Source organism: Podarcis cretensis (assembly GCF_951804945.1).
Source record: "Podarcis cretensis genome assembly, chromosome: 5".
In the NCBI taxonomy this organism is placed as follows: domain Eukaryota; kingdom Metazoa; phylum Chordata; class Lepidosauria; order Squamata; family Lacertidae; genus Podarcis; species Podarcis cretensis.
The window spans coordinates 15,508,858-15,521,976 of NC_137174.1; the positions used below are offsets into that span (position 1 = coordinate 15,508,858).

Consider the following 13,119-nt stretch of genomic DNA (forward strand, 5'->3'; position numbering starts at 1 on the left):
TTCTACTCTTGTAAAAACACGCTGATTCCTGGACCATCCGCGGGCCGGATTGAGAAGGCTATTGGGCCGTATCCGGCCCCCAGGCCTTAGGTTTCCTACCCCTGATTTATTTGATAGAATTATTGGAAGACTTTCCTGGGAGGAATCGTCCCCCCCCCAATGAATTTAGCAGTTGGCAACAGATTGGGGGGCGGGTATCAGATTACATAGATACTAATGTGATCACTGCTGAAAGACAGTGCTGATCACTGCTGAAAAACAACAACAACCCAAACAGCTCTCCTTTGTACATTATAACACTTGGCATAGTATTTGCATGTCTGAAATGACAAGTGTGACTGAGCAAATCTGGAAAAGGGTAATCATCATAGGCTGTTGTTCTGTTCCCGTGGCTCTCCCTGCCTCCCGCTGTTTGATTGTCAGAACGGCAGCAGCGCTGAAAACCTATTCGAGGCGAACTGAAAATTAGAACGTTAGACTTTTCGTTTTCCTGTCTTCAACTGACCTCGCCATGGATATTATTTTTCTTCCCCTTGGGAAAGGAGAAAGGGCTGGTCATAAAAAAACAATGGGAACACCTGGGAATTTGAGAAAGCTCCGATTAGGCAAAAGTTTACAGTGGTGCCCCGCAAGACGAATGCCTCGCAAGACGAAAAACCCGCTAGACAAAAGGGTTTTCCGTTTTTCGAGGCGCTTCGCAAGACGAATTTCCCTATGGGCTTGCTTCGCAAGACGAAAACGTCTTGCGAGTCTTGCGATTTTTTTTCGCTCCCCCCCCCCTTTTTCTAAGCCGCTAATAGCGCTAATCCGCTAAGCCGCTAACAGGGTTGCTTCGCAAGACGAAAAAACCGCTAGACGAAGAGACTCATGGAACGGATTCTTTTTGTCTTGCGAGGCACCACTGTATTCTCGCCTCCTCCAAATGCAAAGGAGCAGGAAAGACAGCAGTTCTTGTCTTGATGCTCAGCTTAAATGAGTTGATGAAGCCCTCTGGAATTGTTTTCCTCCATGTCCTCAACAGTCCACGTCCCAGAATAACTAGGATTTCGACATTGGAATGGACTCCCACGAGAGGTAGCAGATTCTTCTTCCTTGGAGGTTTCTAAGCTGAGGTGGTATGACCAACTGGACTAGTTGAGATTCCTGCACTGAAGGGGGTGGGACTTGTTAGAAGAAAAGCTGCTGCCTTTCCCTTATGCAGTATTCCAGAGTCCTTAGGTGGGTTCCCTATCAGTAGAAGAAAATAACAGAGGCCAACCAGAGTATATTGAGAAGCAAAGTGACTAGTAAGCCTGATCTTTATTCAAGGAACTGTTGCAACAGGGTCCCCACTCACCATGCGCAAGAGGGAGGAGAACCCTGAACAATGGTGCACAAGCCCTTATACAGTGGTACCTCGGGTTAAGAACTTAATTCGTTCCAGAGGTCCGTTCTTAACCTGAAGCATGCTTTTCCTAATGGGGCCTCCTGCTGCTGCTGGTGCACGATTTCTGTTCTTATCCTGGGGCAAGGTTCTTAACCTGGAACAACCACTTCCTGGTTGGTGGAGTTTGTAACCCAACGCATCTGTAACCTGAGGTACTACTGTATAGACTTTTGAAACTGCCCACCCTGTAGCCCAAGACCACCCACAAAAAACTTACATACAAACATCACAGAGGGAGGTGGTCTACAGCAGAAGTGACTGATTGCGTTACCTGGGAAGTCTGGCCATTCTTTTGTGATGGTTAATACTTTAGTTCCTGAATCCAGGCCACAGGCTCACCCTAGTCATACACAAATGCGCCCTGAAGACAGGATTTGTATGCAAAAAGGCGATGGGAAGGATTTCCCCATTTGCCTCCCTTACTGCAGAGGAATATTTGAGGTCATTGGGAGAGTCAAAATGTCTTCAGGATTGCTCTCCCATCCTATTTCAGACACATGGTTCGTATGTTTAGATATGTGTGCATTTATGAATATTTATTCTATATTTGAGAGCTTAAAATTCTTATAACAGACTAGATGACCCCCGGGATCCTTCCCAGCTCTGAGATGTTGTGATTCTACGATTCTATGTAGAACTACTTTGCAGAGTTCTTTTATGTGGGGAGGGGCCGTGTCAGACCAGAGTCCCTCCCTGCATGGACGAACTTTATCATAAATTGCTATCAATGGAAAACCCTTTCCCACGCTGTCCAAAATGGGGAAGCATTTCTGCCATGCAAGCCTGCAGAGAGAGAGAGAAATGTTCATGTTAGCCCGTGTGTCCTTCTGTATTCTTACCTTTTGTTTCAACACGTTCTGGGATCCATACTGTGCAAGAAGAGAATGTCCAGATGTATTTATATAATAACCTGCAGAAAATGGGGGTGGGGAGGTGTTGTGTTGGTAGAGCTGTAAATAGTAATTTCAGTGCATCAGTGCTCCTAAAATACACCTCTCTTCCTTTTGTGGGCTGGAAGTATTTTGCTTGGCTTGCAGAGATTTCATAGTGCCACAAACTACAAGGAAACAGTACTAACTGGAAGTACCATATTTTTTGCACCATAACACTCACTTTTTTCCTCCTAAAAAGTAAGGGGAAATGTCTGTGCGTGTTATGGAGGGAATGCCTACGGGTAGCATGCCTGTGGACTTTCCTCCTCTAAAAACTATGTGCGTGTTGTGGTCGGGTGCGTGTTATAGAGCGAAAAATACGGTACTTGCTTCTCTGAGTGAGGAATGCCAACTTCCTCAACTCCCTTTTAAAACTAGCCTGTGGCTTAGTTGCCTAGTCCTTATCCCCAGCCAAAAATGAACTTAAGTATGAAACTGTTGCATTTGCTCATATTCACCACTTCTTCCCTTTCCTTGGTTGTGTGCTCCCATATTGAAATTTCAACTGTAAGCTGCGCTGACCACCAGGAACCTGAATTCTGGTTTATGTTGCAGTGGCTCGGGTTCAAATAAGCCGGTGTGCTAGCAGAAGTTAGTGCAAGGGCTCCCACTAGTGCAGTGGTGTTTTCTCCCCCCTGTTCCCCAAATCTGCTCTCAAGGGTCAGGAGAACCCCCCCCCCAGAGCAGTGCATGGGGGCAGGCAAAATGGGATTTGCTTGCTCTTGCAAAACAGTCAGAGGGTGCAACGTTGAATTCCTCCCTTTGATCATAAAAAGGTAAAGGTACCCCTGACCATTAGGTCCAGTTGTGGATGACTCTGGGGTTGCGTGCTCATCTCACTCTATAGGCCAAGGGAGCTGGCGTTTGTCTGCAGAGAGCTTCTGGGTCATGTGGCCAGCATGACTAAGCCACTTCTGGCGAACCAGAGCAGCGCATGGAAACGCCGTTTACCTTCCCACCAGAGCGGTACCTATTTATCTACTTGCACTTGACGTGCTTTCGAACTGGTAGGTTGGCAGGAGCAGGGACCGAACAACGGGAGCTCACCCCATTGTGGGGATTCGAACCGCTGACCTTCTGATCGGCGAGCCCTAGGCTCTGTGGTTTACACCACAGCGCCACCTGCGTCCCCATAGCTCTGTGTAAATAACAGGAAGTGGGTTTTTATGAGGAACATGAAGGAGGAAAAAGAACTCCTTGCCCCCTGACTCAAGGAACCCTTGAGTTTCATATCATTGGGAGCTTCAGGGATGACTTCTGAGTCACCAGTTATGGTGCAAGATGCCAAATATTGGCTTCCTTGTATTTGTTGTGGTCATTGGGCCAGGGAGTGCACAGTTTCTCCTTGGCGCTGTGTGCAGTAAGGCACTAGGGCTGGGTGATACATCGACATAACTTCCAAAAGCAGTTCAAAGTCCATATTGTGATATCGGTTTCATAATTTTTTATCTGGTAATATATCGTGAATCATGATGTGATTTTTGCATAGCGCGCGCACACACACACAATGCAGAAAAAAAATGTGAAACCAGCCAGTGCCTCTAAGATAGCTCCATCCTTATTTCAGACGTCGTGATATATCAGTATATTGTGATGTTTAGCTGGTGACGTATTGTGATGTTGAAAACCAGATACCGCCCAGTCCCATAAGGCACATTCACGTATTAAATGTTACTGGTGAAGGGAGGAATCTGAGACATGGCAATGGTGGATTTTTCTTGATTGGACAACTAGTAGCTAGCAAATGGCTTGCAAAATCCCTTCTGAGCTGATCCAAACTGAAGCAGATTGAAACGGGGAAATCCATCGAGTGAGTGAGCGATTGAAATGTCAGAAGTCTACAAGGTACACTACAGTGACAAGCTTGTCTCCAGATTTTTCCAATTATCCCTACCCCCAGGCATCAGTCTAGGAGGCAGTTTCTGTTTCGTACTTACATAACATATTCTCTCATGAATTATTATTATTATTTATTGTGATATAATGTTGGTGCAGTAAATATTTAAGAGCTTGTTCCAAGCATAAAAATCCAGAAGGCGTACAGCCCAGTTTTCCACAACAATATTTAAACAAAGCTGATAATTTCATCTTGTGGAGTTTGTTTGTTAGTGAACCGGTCAAGAAGGGTCTCAAGTCTTTTGCTAGGGAACGGAGTGTGCTTGCCATTGGTGCATTTATTTTGTACGCGCATCTTTTAAGTGATTTAGTAGCACAAAGAACAATACAGTGGCGTTTAACACTTTTCAGGGTTGCATGTTGAAATACAGCGCTTCCAAGTGCCCAAATCGTTTCACTTACATTCCCCTGTTAAGACAGGCCAGTCATAATATTTATATTGTAGATGTGACGTTGAGGCTGAGAGTGGCCTGCCCAAAGCCATTCAGTGAGCTCTGGGTTCAGATTTTACCCATGGGCTTCCTGTTCCAGAACCCCTCTGCTGCAGCATCTCTCTGCCCAAGCCCACAAGCATGCACTAGGGAGGAATTGGTTGAGCAGCAAATATGCTTCATTCCATTCTTGTAACGTGACCATGTTAGATGGGAACCCTTCAGATTTGTGACCATGCTAGTGTGCTGTCACTTAGTCTGCTTCATTCCAATGCCTTGGGTATCCTTCTCCTCTTCAGAGGAGTGTTCGAAATTAGCCAGGCGCCAGGAGCTTTTTGCACCTGGCTACCGGCTACTTGCAACCAAGTGAAAATGCCTGGATGCTAGGTGACATCACCACCTGGAGGTGCATGTCTGGGAATCATTGGGTTGCGACTGCTTTCGCACACTAATGCCACATTCTGTAGAATTCTATCTGTTATATTTTACCTGCATAATCGGTATGAATTTCAGGAACTAAAATGCTTTTTCTGGGCAGCCTAAGCAGGAACAGTGAACAACATTATAGTTAATTGTTGCAGCTTGCCTTCTCTGCACCCCTCTGCCCTGCTCATAGTTGTGAAGAATATTCTTACCTTATGAATGGTCCGTGTCACCATTAAGAAAAAGAGACTGGAACAGGCCAATATATATGTGGACTGTCCCTGGATCAAGTGACTTTTCTTCTTGAAGTTCTCAAAGCTCTTAACCTAGCTCAAGGTGGTCCTCTGAACTAGCCAGATCTTTAAATGAGAATCAATCACAATCAGTCCATCACTTGAAAAACACAGTGGTACCTCGGGTTACAAAAGCTTCGGGTTACAAACACTTTGGGTTACAAACTCTGCTAACCTGGAAGTAGTGCCTTGGGTTGAGAACTTTGCCCCAGGATGAGAACGGAAATCGCGCGCCGGCAGCAGCAGGAGGCCCCATTGGCGAAAGTGCGCCTCAGGTTAAGAATGGTTTTGGGTTAAGAACAGACCTCTGGAACGAATTAAGTTTGTAACCTGAGGTACCACTGTAAGACTTTAGAACCGTCTTGCCCCCAAATGGCAACTCAACATTCCCTTTTGGTGACTGTAACCTTTCTTTAAGGAGCTATTTGGCACCTAGCTTATATATCTGAGTTTCTAGCACTGCTTCCGAGTGCTGGGTAAGTAGTGAACCATGGGAACAGGAAAAGCTGTTGTTCATATTTTGACTTTATTAAGAAATTTACATTGCAATTCTGAAGCTGGTGATTTTAAAAAAACAACTTTTTTTGCTCCTGCTGCAGGTTGGAAAAGAAACTGTGCAGACAACTGAAGACCAGATTTTGAAGAGAGACATGCCTCCTGCATTCATTAAGTAAGTAAATAAACATGGCAAGTCTTGGTAGTGGTTTTATAAAAGCCTTGCTAACCTTGTATCAGTGCCGTACTATTTTGGAGTGCAAGTGAGACCTCCCTTGACTGAATGCATCTCAGTAAACAAGCAAGCAAGCAAAAATCCCTGCACATAGCAAACTAATACATCAGGAACAAGATTAGACTTGTTATTCATCAGAGATTTGGGTTAATTTGGACTGGACTTTGTAACGTGGTCTTAGTTGTTCCAATATCCCACTTCTTCAGTACAGAGTTCTCCAACAACTAGCTGCACAAATAATACTTTTCTTCCCAAGATAAAAGTCCCTTTTAGTTTGGATGACAGTGTCAAGGGGTAGCGTGTCTACTTTTCTCTCTGTGTGCCCTTGGTCTGGCTCAGATTTTGTTTGATACCTGAAAGCTAATTGACTGGCGCTCGTAATTAACTTCATGCATCGGCGCAAAAGATATAATGATTTTCTTCCTGGAGGTTTTGAAGGCGTAATAATCACTTTCGTTATCATTAAGCCAATTTCCTTGACAATGTCAAATACCAATTCCTTATTGAAAAAGGCTGTTTCTGGCCAGCTTCTGAATAGTGTGTGTTCTTTATTAGTTAAGACAGATGAAGGTTTTGCTAAATTGTTGGGGGCGAGAGCATCCCATGATGTGGGGCAGAAAGATGTTGCTTCAAGCACATGAATGCCTTTGACAGGAGGTGGGAAATCTGGGGCAGTGAAAAAGCTAAATGGAAAATTGTATGAAGATCTATTTGCATTAGGACTTCCGGTTGACAGCGATCCGAGCGCAAGCGGGGATTTTCCCTCCTGGGGAATCCCGAGTTTTTCGGAGGATTGGGGGCGTCACAGGGCGCAGTGACCCCCTGAAGTAGTGTCAGGAGGGTGTCCTGACACTCAGGTTCCCGCAGGCAGCCGAAACGCGAACCTCCCGGCCGTCAGGTAGCTCTTAATAAGAGCGACGAGAACGGCGGGGGGGAGAGCGGGTTGCAGGGAGGCCATAGCTACCTCCGAGAAACGAAGCCCCGAGCTTGCAAGGAGAGCTCTCAATTCTCGATTTGAAAGGAATTCGGACTTAATTGGATATTAAGAAGATCATTGAAAACTAAGGAAAGTAACCGGAGGAAAAATTGGAAGCTACGAGACCAGCTTTCCGTCCACAATCAGCTTAGACGCATAGAAACAACAAAGCGCTTAAAAGTGAAAGTAAGTTACCGCTCGCGGCTATTGTTTCTTCCCCCCTTTTAACTGAACAAAAATAACCCTTTTTGGGAAGATACTAGTTATCAAAGAAGATTTAAAGGAAAAGGGGGGACAGAGGAGCAAGACGGAGTTGTTCAAGTCCTTTGGGGGGCTTGTGAAATTGATTTATTGCAATCAGACTTTGGTGCGGTGGTGAAATAAAAACTGCGCAATAAAAGGGGATTTCCAGACTCCATTGTTAAAGTTATACAGGATTGTCTGATGTTTGCCGAGAAAAGAAGGTTCGTTTTAAACTGATCTGGACTGGCGCTTAGGACTAAACATAATTCGGCTCACTCTTTTGAAGGTTTTTTTTTTTCTTTTTTTTGGACGGCAATTTCTTTTTATTGAATAATTAAATATTTTGAGCAACTTAACACGGTTTGGAGACCTTGCCCCTAGTGGTCAGAAGATATACAACAACTTGTTTTTTATTTGCTTGGTTCTCTTCGGGATTTTTTTCGGTTTTTTTCTTGTTTTTTTTCTGATAAACCTCTTGGCTTTGGGATTACTGATATACACAAATTTGGATTAGCCTATTTGGTGGCAGAAGATTTCCCATTTATATCGACTCTAAGGATTAGCTTAATTGGTGGCAGAAGATTGTTTTTGCTTCGTTTTGGATACTTTTCTTCTTTGGGTTCCCTCTAACTCCAGCAAATTGGTAAAAGTTGGGTCACATTTAAACAAATACCCGTATTGATGGAATAGCCAAATTGATGGCAAGAAGACGTTCATAGACAATTTGAACTGTGGAGTTTAAATTGGACTGTATCTGATTATATTGACTATATTGAGACTTGGGACTGGGTTGGATGGTTTTTGTTTTCTTCTTTAATTGAATTTTGGAAAAAAGTGTCATTCATATATTTGAGATAAGAATTGTTTGGAGGAGGGACACAGTATAATTTAAGGTTTAGATCCAACGGAACTGGGGATTGTGGGACTGCTTTATATAAAAAGGGAACGGATAGAAAGTAAGGAGAGGGAGAAAATGTCTCACCCACAGAAGAAAGCTGGGGAAGGAGGAACACCGGGAGAAAGAAGGGGTTCAAAACCTGAGGCAGATTTTAAATCAGAAATTTTAAAAATGTTTGCAGAAATTAGACAAAGTGAAAAGAATTTGGAGGATAAATTAGAACATGTAAATACTAGAATTGAGCAGGTGGATAACAAAATAGGTAAAATGGACCAAAAGATTGATGATACAGTAAAAGAGCTGAAAGGTCAAATAAAAGAAGTTAGTAAGAGAACACAATCGGTTGAGGAAGGATTAAAAAAGACAAAAGTGGAGATAAAAGAAGTTAAAAAAGAAGAGGAGAAGATGAAAGCGGGAATTTCAGAAATGACTAAAACACAGGAGGAGTTATGGGATGCAATCTCCATGAATGAATTGAGACAACGGGAGGTGAACCTAAGATTGAGAGCAGTTCCAGAGGTTCAAGGAGAAGATATAAAAGATAAATTAATAACTGAAATTGCTCAATGGCTGGAATTACAAAAAGAAGACGTAGAGAAGAGAGTTCAAAACGCATTCAGGATGAGAGTAAGGACAACCAAGGCAAGGAAAGTTACAGGAGATTGCTTGATTACTTTCAAAGATAAAGACATGAGGAATTTAATACTCCAAAAAAATAGAGAGAAACGATTGAATATTGATGGGAGTTACATAATTATTTTCAAAGATATACCGGTGAGATTGTTGAAACGGAGAGACCCTTATAAACCATTGGTCCAAATTTTGAAGAAAAACAAGATTGAATTTAAGTGGGAATTCCCTCAGGGGATTTCCTTTATATACAAAGCCAAGAGACATAGATTGACAAGTCCCGAAGAAACAAGCAAGTTTCAGAGACGTTACAAAGAATTGATGGTAGAAGAGGAGGAGGAAGAAGGTGCAGTAGGAGGAGCTGACCCAATGGGAGGGAAATTTTTAAAGGAGAAATCTAAAAAGAACAGAGAGACAAATGAAGAGGAGGAGGAGAAGGATGAAGAAGAAGAAGAGGAGGAGGAGGAAGAAGAAAAAGAGGAATCATAAAGAGAAAATTTGATAAAACTGTATATTTTAATTATCGGAAGACATGGCGTTGAAATTATGGAATTGGAATATTAATGGGATGAACGATAAGAAGAAAAGAAACAGTATTGAACAATATTTAAAAAGAAAAAATTTGGATATCATCTGTCTACAAGAAACACATGTGGCAAAAAAGCACAAAAAAATCTTGATTAATAACAGATTGGGCAATGAATTTATATCCTCAGACAAAGAAAAGAAGAGAGGCATAGTCCTTTATGTTAGGAACAACATAGAAGCTCAACAGATCTTCAAAGATGAAGAAGGAAGAATAATTGCAATACAGATCAATGGGCAGGGCGAAAAACTAATAATTGTCGGGATCTATGCACCTAACGGAAATAAGACTGATTTTTACAAGAAACTGGAAGAAAGACTGTTTGAATACATGGATCAAAAAATCATAATAATGGGAGATATGAATGGAGTTGTTTCAACGGAAATGGACAGATTAAGAGAAAAAAGTGACAGCAAAGAGGGGAAACTACCGAAGACCTTTTTCACACTGGTGCAAAACCTCAATTTAATCGATATCTGGAGACTCAGACACCCATTAGAAAAAGAGTTCACATTTTACTCAGAACCGAATCAGTCCATGTCAAGAATAGATCAAATCTGGATCTCGAATGAATTAACTACTAGAATTCAACAAATAGAAATCCAACCTAGAGTAATTTCGGATCACAATCCAATAAAAATGGAGATAAAGATGTATGAAGAAAGAACATTTAGATGGAGATTGAAAGACTACCTTTTGGAAGATGAAAGAATCATTCTAGACGCCCGGAAAAAACTGATGGAGTACTTTGCAGATAACATGAATAAAGGCACAAAGATTAGTACAGTTTGGGATGCAAGCAAAGCGGTAATGAGGGGATTCTTCATCCAGCAGAATGCGATCAAAAATAAGAACAGAGAGAAAGGGAAGAAGGAAATCCTAAAACAAATAATGGACAATGAACAAAAGTTAATTAAGAAGCCAAATAACATCAAGATAAAACAAAATATTAAAATTCTGCAGACACAATTCGCCATGATTATAAACAAAGAAGTTGAATGGAACATTAAAAGGCTGAGACAAAGGAACTTCGAACTCGCAAATAAACCTGGAAAATGGTTGGCATGGCAAATAAAAAAAAGGAAAGAACAAGGTACAATTAACAGAATTATTGTGGATGGCGAGGAAATAGAGAACCCAAAAGGTATCAGAAAAGGATTTTTGGATTTCTACAAACATCTATATGCAAAGCGAGAGAAAAACAACATAAAGAAGATAGAGAACTTTTTGAAAGGAAAAAAGGTGCAAAAGATCCCGACAGAAATGAAAGACAGACTGAATGCCCCAATAGAGAATGAGGGGATAGTAGAAATTATAAAACAGATGAAAAAAGGAAAGGCACCAGGACCAGATGGATTTACAGCAACGTATTATAAAGAAATGAGGGACTCCTTGACGGTACCACTTAAAGAAGTTATGAACAACATCTTGAAACAACAGGACATACCAGGAACATGGAAAGAAGCCTTCATAACACTCATACCTAAACAAGACTCTGATCTCACACAAGTGAAGAATTATAGACCGATATCTCTGCTAAACACAGATTATAAGATTTTTTCGGGTATTTTAGCATCAAGATTTAAGAAGATATTGCAACAGCATATCCATAAAGATCAAGCAGGTTTCTTACCTGGCAGACATATGAAGGATAATGTAAGAAATATAATAAATATTTTGGAATATTTGACTGCCAGCAATGAGAGACAAGCTGTTTTAATGTTTGTGGATGCAGAGAAAGCGTTTGATAATGTTTCATGGGAATTTATGCTGAAAAATTTGGAAATGATGGAAGTGGGAGAAGATTTTTATAATGGTATAAAGGCAATATATTCAGAACAAAGAGCTAAATTGATAGTAAATAATGTAATTACAGAGGAAGTGAAAATAAAGAAGGGTACAAGACAGGGATGCCCTCTCTCACCACTGTTATTCATCATGGTTCTGGAGGTCCTACTGAGTTCTATTAGACAAAATGAATTAATAAAGGGGGTAACAGTAGGTCAAAACCAATATAAAGTTAAAGCCTTTGCCGATGATCTGGTAATTACGATGGAAGATCCGACAAATAGTTTAAAAGAAGTTATAAAAGAAATTGATCAATTTGGAAGAGTGGCCGGATTTGTATTAAATAAAAGGAAAACTAAACTTATGGCGAAGAATCTGGATCAAAGCGCGATTGAAGAAGTGCAAAGAGAAACAGAGATGGAAGTGGCGAAGAAGGTAAAATATTTAGGAATATGGTTAACCCAAAAAAACATTGACTTATTCCAAAACAATTACGTGACAATTTGGAACAATATTAAGAGAGACCTCGAAGTGTGGAGTAGGATGAAGTTATCCTTTTGGGGCAGAATTTCTTCAATCAAGATGAGTGTGCTTCCAAGGATGTTGTTTCTATTCCAAATGATCCCAATAATCAAGGGGACAAAGATCTTCAGAGATTGGCAAAGAACGATCTCAAAATATATCTGGCAGGGCAAAAAGCCACGAATACAATTTAAACTACTAACTGATGCGAAAGAAAGAGGTGGCTTCGCCCTGCCGGACTTGAAACTTTATTATGAAGCATCTTGTCTCTGGTGGATAAAGGATTGGATAACACTAAAAGACAATAAGCTACTGGACTTGGAAGGGTTTGATAATAGGTTTGGCTGGCATGCCTATTTATGGGCAGGAAAGAAGAAAGCTCATAAAAGTTTTGCCAACCACATTTTCAGAGGTGCCCTTATAGAAATATGGGACAGGTACCAAAATATTTTGGAACCAAATGTACCACATTGGTTATCCCCACTAGAGGTCATGAGTGTTAAAAAGATAAACATGAGAGAGGATTGGATGACTTATGGAGATATTGTAATTAAAGAAGGGGGGAAATGGAAACTGAAGCCATATGAACAAGTTAAAAAATATGTATATGATTGGTTGCACTACTTCCAAACAAATGAGATGTTTAAGAAGGATTGTAAAGAGAGGAAATATATTGAAGGAGAGTCTAGATTTCAGAAGGAAATAATTAATAATGACTACAAGGTATTGTCAAAAATGTACAAAATGTTACTGGAATGGCAAACAAAGGACGAAGAAGTTAAGTCAGTTATGATACACTGGGCCAGGGATTTTGGTTATAATATACAGTTAGCAGACTGGGAGAAGGTGTGGAATGAAAATATGAAATTCACTGCTTGCATGACGATAAAGGAAAATATTATGAAAATGGTATACAGATGGTATATCACTCCCGTAAAATTAGCAAAAATGTATAAGACATGTAACAAATGTTGGAAGTGTAAAGAGAGGGAAGGGACATTTTACCATATGTGGTGGGAGTGTAAGAAAGTAAAAGGCTTCTGGGAAATGATATATAATGAGTTGAAAAGGATGTTTAAATACACGTTTGTGAAGAAACCAGAAGCTTTCTTGTTAGGAATTACAGGAAGAGAAATTAATAGAAGTGATTATAAACTTTTTCAATATGCAGTGACTGCGGCAAGAATTTTAATGGCTCAAAAATGGAAACAAGAAGAATTACCAACATTGGAAGAATGGAGACGGAAATTGATGGACTTTGCTGAACTAGACAAACTGACAGGAAAAATTAGATACCAGAAAGATCACAAGTTCACACAGGACTGGAGAAAGTTTACGATTTATC

At 41.0% G+C, this 13,119-nt stretch overlaps 1 protein-coding gene across 4 annotated transcripts in view; it reads left to right on the forward strand.

Moving 5' to 3' along the window:
- The window catches only part of VCL (vinculin), a 94,301-nt gene that overhangs the window by 22,716 nt on the left and 58,466 nt on the right, over positions 1–13,119 (forward strand). For all 4 annotated transcript variants that reach the window (XM_079975113.1, XM_079975114.1, XM_079975115.1 and 1 more), the window contains exon 2: positions 6,001–6,071. In XM_079975113.1, coding sequence (XP_079831239.1) covers positions 6,001–6,071 — 71 coding nt within the window. The remainder of the gene's footprint in view (positions 1–6,000; positions 6,072–13,119) is intronic.